The following is a 12339-nucleotide window of genomic DNA, read 5'->3' as shown; positions in this document are numbered from 1 at the left end:
AATAGATTTGAATTATTAACATAATTCTAAAAATACTTATTGCCCATGTCTTCATCTAATTTGCACGGTTAATTTCTTAAATTATGTTCTTCAAATACAAGGTGTTTGTTTTATCCATAACTGCATTTTAGTTCCTTTCACATTATTCTCTTCTTTCTAGGCCTAATATTTCAAACATACACTCCTACAGCTACAGCTAACTTTATTTCTCTCTTTTAATAGCTATATTATTTAAAATCTTATTCAACACTTCTTTATTAAAAATGGTAGTTTTTTAATTCAATTAGAGTTGATTTATAATATATTAGTTTCAGGTGTACAACATAGTGATTCAATATTTTTATAGATGATATTATATACTCCATTTAAAGTGATAAAATATTGGCTATATTCACTGTGCTGTACAATGTATCTTTGTAGCTTATTTATTTTATACATAGTAGTTTGTACTTCTTAATCCCCTATCTTGCCCTTCCCCTGCCCTCTCCTCACTGTAACCACTAGTTTTTTCTCTATATCTATGAGTTTCTTTCTATTTTGTTATAGTCATTCATTTTATTTTTTAGATTTCACACATAAGTGATAAAATAGAGTATTTGCCTTTCTCTGTCTGACATTTCACTAAGAATAATACCCTCCAGGTCCATCCATGTTGTTTCAAATGGCAACATTTCATTTTTTATGGCTGAGTAATATTCCACTGCATGTGGCATACACGTGTGTGTGCGCGCGCATGTGTGTGTGTATGTGTAAAATAACTTTGCTATGAAAATTGGGGTGGGTATATTTTTTCAAATTAGTGTTTTTGTTTTCTTCAAATATATACCCAGAAGCGGAATTGCTTGGTCATATGGTAGTTCTGTTTTTAGTTTTTTTAGGAACCTCCATACTGTTTTCCATAGTGGCTACACCAATTTACATTCCCACCAAGAGTATACTACGGTTCCATAATTGTGACTTCACAGATACTTAACTACTTCCATGATTCTGTAGTAGACCTTGGTTTTCTTTTATGTGAAACAAAGCAAAAATTTAAACACTTATAACTGATAAGGCAAATGTGTAAAAATCCCTCAGAGATATGATTACATAGGAATATGAAAACAATCCAGTGTGCCCAGGGGATTATAAAGAGGTCCACAGTGGTGTAACTGAGACACAAGCTACAGTTCTGTGGCTTTTCCATTTTTCCTCAGTCAAGGAATAACGAATGTTTGCCAGAGGAAACTGAAAATAGATGGGGGTGATTCCAAGGACACATTCAAGCTTCTGGGATTTTGTGTTGTTCTGTGTTTTGCACATGCTTTTGTTTAGGGCAGGAGATGACTGTGCTGTACCTGAATCAACTGGGATAAAGAGGAGCTTGGAAATGTGTGGGGCTTATGCAGGGTCAGGAGTCTAAGAGAAAATATGTGGGGTAATGTTAGCATCTCAACCTGAGGCTAAAGTTTCTGAACCAAAGGAAGGATGCTGGCAGCCACCCTCTATTTCTGTTAATATGTAGGTACATTTTCATGATTGCCTATCAGAAATAGTGTATTCATCAAATCAAACCACAAATCCTACATTAGAAATATTACAGACATTTAATATTATGTTAACTTTTAATTAATAAAAAGGCTTTCAAGGTGGTGCTGGTTATATTTAGTTCTGCTAAAGATCAGAGAATGTTACAACACAGAGCAAAAACAATGCCAAAGTTCCAGTTAACTGCCTCTCCCCATGCCAGCCCCCAAATTCTTTTTTTAAATTAGGAACAAACATGTATGCTTGCAATGTAATTTTAAGTAATTTAAATTAATCACCTTCATCAGAGTTAATAAGGTACATTCTTAATAATCTGTGCCGATAATTAGTAATCAAACAGCATTTCATTTACATAAAATCTATAGACGAAATCTATAGTTTTATAAAAAACTGAATGTGTTTATGAAAATAAATCTTTTACATGGAGATGGAAAATTTGCCTATATAAAGGAAATGTGACCAATTAAATGCTATGGTATCTAACTGCTATATTGTCCTTACCATAGGCTAAGCTTTATCCTCCAAGATTTGCATATATTAATTTATTTAATTCTCACAGCAAACTTATGAAGCTGGAATTATTATTATCCCCATTACAGAGATGAGAAAACTCAGCCCTAGATACTTAATTAATAGTGGTAATTGGGGGGCTGAGATTTGAAACTAATCCATGTGGCTATAGAAGCTGTACACTTAATCACAATGCCAAAAAACTACTGCAGCAAAAAACCAGCTAACCCAGAAAGACTAAAGCAATAACTCACACCTGATCCCTTGTTCATGTATTTTCCATCATAAAGTGGAAACACTGTACATTAAATCTTAAATGTGTGAATAATCACATCAATTTTCCACTTCATTTCTTGTATGCTTACACATTCTCAAAATACAACTGCCTCCGTTTCTATTCTTTCTGTCCACATCACTCTATTAAAATTTGTCTCTTCAGAACCAAAGAATGAAATGAATTTGCACTGCAAGGACTAAGCAAAATGTGAATGACTTAGTCACACACTCAACACTTCTGAATCACATTCTTCCAACACGTTTTCACTTTCAAAACATGACAAGAAAACGGTCAGGCAATTCAAATCTTCTTTCCCCTTTCCTGGCACCTCCACACTGAGGACATTTAATGGTTACTTTGGTATGTTGCATCTTGCCAGTTAGTTCAATTTAGATGAAAGCTGTTGTTTTCTAATTTCATTTCACTGTAAATGACAGAGACAAATGGTCATATTACCTTGAGAGTTCCACTGGCAGAATAGGCTGCGTATGAGTAGAGCAGATCTTGGCTGCTGTGTTTTCTGGCTTCTTTGCTGCAAGGCTGGCCATTAGGATGAAAGCACTGGCCACTGCTGCTCAGAGTCACAGAGCTGGGAGAAGGGCCTGGCAGATTCAGCAGCACAGAGTAATTTACAAACTGTACATCTTCTAGGCCCAAAGAAGTCCACTGAGTCTTAATCTTCTTTGAAATTTCTGTGTCATCTTCACTTTTGTACAGTTGTACCAAATTTCTGAAAGAAATTTAAAAAGCATACTCTAAAAACAAAAAGGAAAATCTTAATCTCAAGTTATGGTTGTCCAGTATTTGAACCATTATTAATAGATGTGGGATATGAAAAATGAATGAGCCAGGACACTACACAAGAAATTCACAGGTAGACGTGATGAGCTTTACAGAAATTATATGAAATCAAAGCAGAATGAATTAAACTCTTAAATTAAGATCTGATAGAGGACTATGGGACTACGGAGAAGAGAGTAATTAATGCCATCTAGTTCTTTTATTAGTTCTGATCCTTCTATTGACATCAACATAATCTATTTAAAACTCGGCTCCAAAACTAGGAGTCATGCTGGTTGAGACAGTTCTGTATTGTACTTAATATGATTACATATAAAGCTATGTGATTAATACACAGCTATTGCTATTTAAAATGATTCAAAGGAAACTATTTTGATATAAATTACATGCCAAAGTACGTGATGCTATGAACATAATGATATGCAATAAAATCAGTATATTATGGTAAAACCAGCCACATTGTCAAACCAATATGAAGTTAATTTTTGTGTGTGCTTGCTGTGTAGTTTATATATTTATTCCTATATCTGTTCCATAACCCATAATGACACTAATTTTGCTTACGACATCCTAGAAACCAGACAAATTCTGTTTAAAAAATGCACAGAATCTAGAAAAGAATCAGACATGGGAAATTAAAAAATAAAAATTTAATAAAGTTTTGCTTTGTTTTGGGCTAGAATGCAAAGGAACCAGCTCAATTTTTGGCAAAAATGTATCTTCCTATAAGCATTTTATTGCTTTTCAAAGTGTGACCTAAGTGGATATTGTGCTATTATTGTCATTTTTGCCCATCAAATTATTTTTTCACCCATAATTATCTTAGGACCCTGTTTATTCAAGAACCCCCAAACAAAACATATTTGAAAAAAATATATTATCTTTTTTTAGTTTTCTTCATTAAAAATATGATAAGCAAATAATGAAGGTTTTATTATATCTTTCTAGTCATTTATAGATTGTAATTTTTTATTATTAGGCAGGCTAAAACCTCCAGAAGATATTTAGTAAAATATTTAATAAGATGTGATAGTATGGATTCGTGTTATTTCTAAATGTTACCTTAAATATGTTCCTCTCATTCTTATTTTGATAGGAGCTGTTTTATGACTGGGTATTGAATGTAATCAGAAATTCTGATGCATTTATTAAGACAATCATATTATCCTCTTCTCAACAGGGCAGATTACATTAATCGAATGTTTTTTTAGCATTAACTCAAACTTGTATTCCAAAAATTAACTCTACTTAGTAGAATGTATTATGATTTTTAGCTATTATATGATTTATTTTGCAAACATTTTATTCACAATTTTCACGTCTGTTTTTATAAGTAAAGTTGGTATGCAGCTTCAGGCATGATTTCTGATTTTAATTTTTTAAGTTATATATTTTAATTTATTTATTAATTTATGTATTGTTGGCTGTGTTGGGTCTTGGTTGCTGTGCGTGGGCTTTCTCTAGTTGTGGCGAGCAGGGGCTACTCTCCTTTGTGGTGCACAGGCTTCTCACTGCAGTGGCTTCACTTGTTGCAGAGCATGGGCTCTAGGCCCACAGGCTTCAGTAGTTGTGACACGTGGGATCAGTAGTTGCGGCTCGTGGCTCTAGAGCACAGGCTCAGTAGTTGTGACGCATGGGCTTAGTTGCTCTGCAGCATGTGGGATCTTCCTGGACCAGGGATCAAATCTGTGTCTCCTGCATTGGCCACCATTAACCACTGCGCCACCAGGGGAGCCCCTGTCTGATTTTAATTTGAAGTTACACAAATCTCATAAAATGAGGTAGAGGGTATTCAGCCTCTCGATCTGTTCTTTAGGAGAACTTGAATATGGTCATAATTTTTGAAAAATAGATATTCTTAAACTAAAAATTGTCTGTACTTGATGTTCTTATTATGGGAAAACTATGAACTGCTGATTCAGTATCTTTAATACTGTAATAATTTTACTAGTTCTTCTTTGAATCACAGCTCTTTCATTGCTCCCTCTGTCACTGGCTATTAATCCTCAAAGTTCCGGGTTTCTGGTTTCATCCCTTGCCACAATACTGTATCCTAAGTTTTGATTCCCTTGCCGAGTTCTCATACTATCCTGTCAGCTCAGGATACCAGTGTTTTAAAGGAGGTGTATGATAATGTACACAGCCTCTACGTGTTTTGTACAGTACCTACTTAAAAGTAACACCAAAACCAAACTGTACTAACTTGAGCACCTAACCCCCTACATGCATTCAGCATGAGGTCTTTGTAAATACTGATTACTATTCTCACAACATCTAAGAGGGAAAAATCTGGATAAGCAGCTAACAATTATGACCCAAATTTCTGCATTTTCCACAGACTTACATTGTAAACATCTGCTCAAAATTTATTGATATATCATTTTACACATTATCTCTACCTGATAGAGATTATCTTAGTCAAATCTTGTACACTATGGTGGTTGACTGGATTTAAGGAAACACATATTATAGTAATACCACTATATCAATATAACAAAAATGCATCCTGAAAGATGTTAACAAAGCTTTGGTATATGCATGGTTATAAAAATACTGGTCTTTCAAAAATGATAGAGAAAGCATCTCCTAATAAATATTGCCTGACATTCCAAATAATTAAATTAATAAATACCTGTTCAAGCCTAATCTTTCTAAGATCAATTTTTAATTCTACTGCCTTTAAAACTGTATTTTAAATTTATCAAATTGTTTATACGAGACTTGCCCCCTGCACCACCTCTCCAAAAAAGATTTAAAGGATTTAAAGAAGCTATATGAGTTCTATGTTCTCAAATTATGTAACCTTTAAATCTAAGTTGTTTTCCATAAATCAGTTTTATTGATACGAATGGTTCGGTCAGATGATTCTATTCATTAATTATTCCAAACCCCTTGGAATGTGAAAATGCCAAAATTTTATTGAGAATCTACAGTTTTCTGAACCTTTTTCCCCACAATATTTTGAGATAAATGGTGAATAGTTCTGTTCTAATTAGGCAGTTTGCTATATTCGAAGAGAAATGTTATTAAGTAATTAACTGCAATATAATTTCAATTTACTTAGTTCAGAAAAAGCTGCAAAACTAGGAGTGTTCACCTAAAATCACATGGTATTTGACAAAAAGTTTTGCTCTGCCTTAATTTTTAAAATGAGAGTTGCCATGGGCCAGTAGTTTTGGCAGGAAGCATAATGAACTGTGATGCCTGAGACTTGAATTTGGAAGTAAGTTTGGCATTAGTGTTTCATTGGCCAGTAGAGATTGGAAATAGGAGGATTTTGGCTTTGGTAGACAAAATTCTGTTTATATCAATGTTCAACACCTGCTACTAGATGAGCCACAGAGCAACACTGGTGTTAGAATTGGAGGAAGCGATGCATGTAGCATTTCTAGTGCGAGGTGAGTGCCAAGATTCTACTGTAAATGAATGGGGAAAGAAAACATCTAAAGAAACATACTCGCATTACACAGAAAACAAACAGCAGATTTACTAATGTCCACCGAGATTTTCTCATGTGCATATACAATAACATATGCACACATTCATTCTGTACCAGTTTGATATTTCTCATATACTAATGTCAAAAGTTTCTTTAAGTTTGTTATTTATACTTGGTATTCAATGTAATAAAATTCTGTGAATTATGCACTATATGTACACAGTAAAATTCGAGATTCTATAGCATGAACTGACTTTTTGTCTCAATTCTGCTTTAGAAATATTAAGACTAAAATGCATGGTAAAACTGTATCACACATGATAGCAAGAAATTAAGTGGTTTAGGAGGGTAAAGGAACATCCTCTCATCTTCCCTGCCTGCCAGCCACTAACACCATACCAAATAAAAGCATGCTTACTTGCTCAACTACTTCTTTCCTTCTAAAATACCATATTAACAGTAAATCATGTATTAAATGTCTACTATAGAGACTGAAAACATTGTGCATAATTGTCTCACAAAAAGACCCTCAGGTAACTACTGCTACCGTTTTACAGATAAGAAATTTGGAGGTCAGGTAATGTAACCAAGATATAAAATGTCCCATTTTAAGTAGCTCATATTTCTCCTCCACTACATTGTATTTTAGATTCCCACTATATTACACTGCTATTTAGAAGGAGCAAATAGTCTTCCAAACTTAGATGCTTTCCAAAAGCATTAAAAATGTTTGTGTCATAAAGCACAGTATTTGGGTAAAATAATTAAAAGTTAGATGGTGTGAGGTTGGAGGAAAGAGATCTTTATGCTCATGAGAAAATAAGACTTAGGGAAATCAAAGTAACTATTTCAAGAATACAGTAGTCCAAATTTGAGAGTTTGAGGACCACCTGAACAAGAAAGAAAAAACTGTTTCTTATAGACTCCATTTTTTAAAAAACTAGCACAGAAGTAGGTTAGCTGAAAGAGATCTTAGTATCTCCTGCTCCTTGTGCTCAAGGAAAACATGGTACATGGCTGTCTGCTTAGCAAGTTATGGAAGGCATGCAGATGGGCATGGTGATCTCCAGCTAAATCCCCAGCATAAAGCTGGTAATTTATACTCAATTCATTAATTTGATATTTCTTTTAACTTGATGTTACACAAACAGTAAAATAAGCTTGACTACAACTCAGGACACACAGAAATAAAATAAACTGTTAATATATCTGTTATTACCTGAATGAGAAAAAAAAAGTGTCTACTAGTATAACTCTGTGTCTTTCATCCCTTGCACACATTTGTGCAGGAGATAATTTCATCCCTGGTTAATGCTATGTGCATATTGAATTGCAAAAAAAAAATACATTAGTATCTAATGATGAAGCATTTAAAGACACATTTTAGGAAGAAGAAATGTGAACAAAATGAAGGCTAATACAAGAGACAGAGGCTAATAAGCTTTTACCAAACGTACCAGCCCAGCACAAAAATGTTAAACTTACCTGTTGATAGCACCTGGCTTTAGATATACTTTCTCCGTTTTCTAGGGAAAATCATTGTCAAAGATCACTTTCGATTAAGCATCTTAATTATCTAAACTAAAATCTAAAATTTGATTCACGAAATGGACAAGTTAATCCAATCAGTAAGACATAATCTGTGTTCAGTGTCATCTGCTTCGTTCTCTAATGCAGTGACATAAACTTGAATGGCACCAAAACGTACGTGGATTCTTGATTTAAACAGTCACTACTCTATGATCAAATGAATAAATACTGGGAGAAGCATATCCCCTTTCAATAAGATCATAACCAAAATGACTGGTCTCTATACTTCAGAAGAAGCATTTTCACTGAGAAATTTTTAAAGTACCTGAAATACTAACATGATTCCCTGTTCTTGTCATTACACAAACTTACTAATGTATTTTACTAACCTTAAGAAATAAACTTTTTAAGGACAAGTATTCAGTCTTACCCCTTTTAACATACCCTGAAATTCCAACTACAGTTCCTTGTGCTTAGCAAATGGCAACCATAGCAAATAATCAATAAATATATTTTTTATTAAGTATACTGTTAAGACAATATTAAAAATATAATTTTAACATGATACTCCTTTTCATTTATTTTGCAATATAGCAAATTAAATCTTGAGTAGTACAGCAAGGTTGACTAAAGCAATGAAGTGACCTTATATAATGGGGGAAATTAATATATTTTAAAAATAATTTTTAGATGTTGTCTATGACACTGCAAAGAGATTAAAGGTATTGTCAGAACAATGAATGACAATGTCTCCATGAGGACAATCAAAATCAGTAAGGTGCTGTCACTTGTTAATTAAGATGACCTTCCTTCATGAGCACATTCATTTCAGCACTCACGAGTGAAAATCTTCCCTATTAAATCATACTCATTACATGACATGTTGCATAAATCATGAGAAAAACAACTGTTAATACATCACATTTATGAAATGCATTGAAATCAAATCCATAGAGATAGCTGGTCATTGGAAGTCATGACAGAATGGAAACAAAAGTGAAAAATGAAAAGTAAATGTTAAAATGATAGAAAATTAGAGTTTTGACAAGAAAAACATATTGCACGTTGCGATATTTCAATAAGCTGTCATTTACAAGCTTCATCTCTATTGTACACATGAAGAAAGAAGAAAAGAGGCTTATTGCTAGGGAAGAAAAGAGCGGCATTGATGGTGATGTATTTCTGACATATACTACTCCTACCTAGTGGGCCAGAACCTCACCTACTGAACCTCATGAATAATCTAGGATAATCGAACAACCAACTGTTAACAAAAGATTGGTAGAAGGTAGTGGGTGTGGGTGGGGAGAGACGGGAGGTTTGGGAGAAGGAGGATAGAGAGTGGAAAGATTCTGGATTCTGGATTCAGCAAAAGAGGGCTTGCATTCTGGTTTTCCCATATAAGGTAAATGCCCTTGTGCATATCAGTATCTTTTGATACTGAGCCTCAGTTTCCACATTGTAATATGTTGAATAGTAATGTTATGGTTTTTTGAGAGCATTAAATACACATGTGAAGTGCTTAGCACAGTCTCTAGCACCTCCAGGTATATAATAAAGGTTACTTTTCTTTCCCTTTTCTTTTCCGAAATGATCTGTCCCAAGTACTGAAACAAGAATAACAGCATCTACTTTAGTATAAGAACTGAATCAGAACGTATACATGGACTTAATTTGATTCACGGGTGGAACTATAAAGCCCTTTGTGCCATCTTTCTTTTCTTCTGAGAAAGTTCATGATATTTGAATATACTGACACACATTTGAATTCTAGACACTGGATTAAATTTTTTATATTTTCCTTCTTTCCCTCAGGTCATTAACAGTTAAAAAAAGGAACACAATGGAAAAGTTAAATTTAGAAGGATCTCATTATTGGTTATTTTCTACAGAAAAATTAAAATCATCTCTCTTTAAAAGTTTTTTTCTTTAAATTTTGTAATTAATGTATATTTACTGAAGGAAAAAATAGAAAACACAGACAAGCAAAAAGTTTAACAAAAGAATGCAAGAAAATAATCCCCAAAAGAAAATGCCTCCTGGTAATAAAAAAAAAAAAACAAAAACTATTACCTGTTGACAAAATTGAGTTCATAATTCAAATGCTTTTTAAAATAAATACTCATAATACTTACAGCACTTATACGGTCACCACTACTAACATTTTCTGAGTGTTTGCTCTGTGCCAATCGTTGTTTTAGGTGGTTTATAGTTACATAATATTTGAATACAAACTTTGACATTATATTAAAATGAGCCTAGAAAAGAATTAGAATAATTCCCAAGTTTTAAGAAAGGATGTCTAGAAATCTGTCTCTCCGCCCTTGACCAAGCCAAATAGCTGAATACAGAGATACCAGTTAATGAAAGCTGGCAGAGCAAGCTGACCGCATCAAGTATGGAGGATAGAGCAGTACGCAAAGTTTCAGAGAATTATATTCTTTCTAGTAATCTAGAGATGGTAAACATTTCTTAAGTCTAGGTCAGATATGACTTTGTGTGTGTATGTGTGTGCAGGTTCAAACCACTCAATGAATATTGGTGATGTTAGTCCAACTGATGGAGCAAAAGCAGAAGGCTAATATGCTCCCAGATAAAGGAAAAAAAACAAAGAATAGTACTCTCATTACTGAATATCTACTATGTTCAAGGAAATATAAAAGCTCCCATCTGGCAAATTCTAACCAAAACATCTTAAGTTCTTTGGCAGTTCGTCAAATCTCAATTTGTACTGTCCCATGCATATCTTTTGGACTTTGCTACTAGATATCTATTTTTATTCTCACATTCATTCTCCCCTCTACCCTCCAAAAAATAACCACTGAGTATCTACTGTGTGGCAGGTACTGTGTTTGCTGCAGCTAAGTGGTTAAACCAAACAGACAAAACTCCCTGATCTCTAGTTAAGTGAGGTAGTCTTTAAAATTTACAAAGCAAAACTTGAAAGTACAAATAAAATATGCCAATTCACAATCAGAGTTGGAAATTTTAACAAACTTCTCTCAGTAACAGATAGAATAAGCAGAAAAGGAAAAGTTGACTTTTTGGAATAATATGACTGGAAAAATAATTTAAAAATTGACCAATCTGACATACATAGAAAATCATACCCAATAACTTTCTAAGTGCACATGGAACATTTACCAAAATTTCCCATATGGTAGGCCATAAAGCAAGTCTCAACAAACTTCAAAACACTGAAATCATACAGACTGTATGTACTGAACACAGTGCAGTTAGGCTAGAAACCAGTAACAAAAATATAAGCAGAAATTGCTTGTAAATTAGATAATTATCCTTAGTAACCAGTAAGTCAAAAATGAAATTAAATAGAGACAGGGAATATTTTAAAATGAATGATAATGAAAATATGACATAGTATTTTGGGGAAGCAGCTAAAGCAGTGCTTAGAGGAAACTGTATTGCCTTAAATAAGTATGTAAGAAAATAGAAAGTCAATGATTTAGCTTCAGTTTCAAGAAATTAGAAAAGTAACAGCAAAATAAACTCAAATGAAATTCAAAGGAAGGAAATATTAAAAATAAATGATTGAAATAGAAAACATATAGGAGAAAAAAATCCTATGGACTGTGATATGAATTTTGGGTATTTCCTTTTTTTTTTTTTTAATAACACAGAGTTTTTAACAGGTATCCTTTTAATAAATATCCTTTAACTAATTACCTACTATGGAACATTTACATAATATATGAATATTATTTAATGTTTGGAATCCATTGAAATAACATATGAAGTATATAATACATGAAACAACTAAAAAGTATGCTTCATTTTATCCTAAAAATTTAGCCAGCAAAGAACTGAAATATACATAATAGTTTTGAGAAACTTGGTCAGGATATTCGTTAAACACAGTTAAATTAACACATATTACCCATTCATGTTCACAAACTATGATTCAATTTCTCTCAATCAATGGGTTTGGAAATTCCTAACAAACTCTGATGAAGACAAAGACCCAAAGGCAATAGAAGGAGACATGTAAGGGAAATAAATTAATTCTTTAGAGCCCACTACTCCAAATCCTTGTTTTAATTCTTGGAATATGGGCACAAGCTGATTTTCATATGGGTTCATGGCTGCTTATGCCCACATAATGTTTAAATTGATACATAGTTAAAACCAGAGCTCTGATTTTTCTTATAGTCACCCACTGCTCTTTGCAGAGCCATAATCATGTTACATAATTATATTGAACTCTATTAAGCTAACTGTGAGAAATAAAAAGCAACCA

The 12339-nt window shown here is 33.3% G+C and overlaps 1 protein-coding gene across 3 annotated transcripts in view; it reads right to left on the bottom strand.

Annotated features, from left to right (window-relative positions):
* The window catches only part of NAALADL2 (N-acetylated alpha-linked acidic dipeptidase like 2), a 1304194-nt gene that overhangs the window by 584501 nt on the left and 707354 nt on the right, over positions 1 to 12339 (bottom strand). For all 3 annotated transcript variants that reach the window (XM_057737701.1, XM_057737703.1, XM_057737702.1), the window contains exon 6: positions 2771 to 3044. In XM_057737701.1, the coding sequence (XP_057593684.1) occupies positions 2771 to 3044 (274 nt within the window). The remainder of the gene's footprint in view (positions 1 to 2770; positions 3045 to 12339) is intronic.

Source organism: Hippopotamus amphibius, chromosome 6 (genome assembly GCF_030028045.1).
Source record: "Hippopotamus amphibius kiboko isolate mHipAmp2 chromosome 6, mHipAmp2.hap2, whole genome shotgun sequence".
In the NCBI taxonomy this organism is placed as follows: Eukaryota; Metazoa; Chordata; class Mammalia; order Artiodactyla; family Hippopotamidae; genus Hippopotamus; species Hippopotamus amphibius.
The sequence above is the reverse complement of the archived record's forward strand: the minus strand, read 5'-3'. Positions and strand labels throughout refer to the sequence as shown.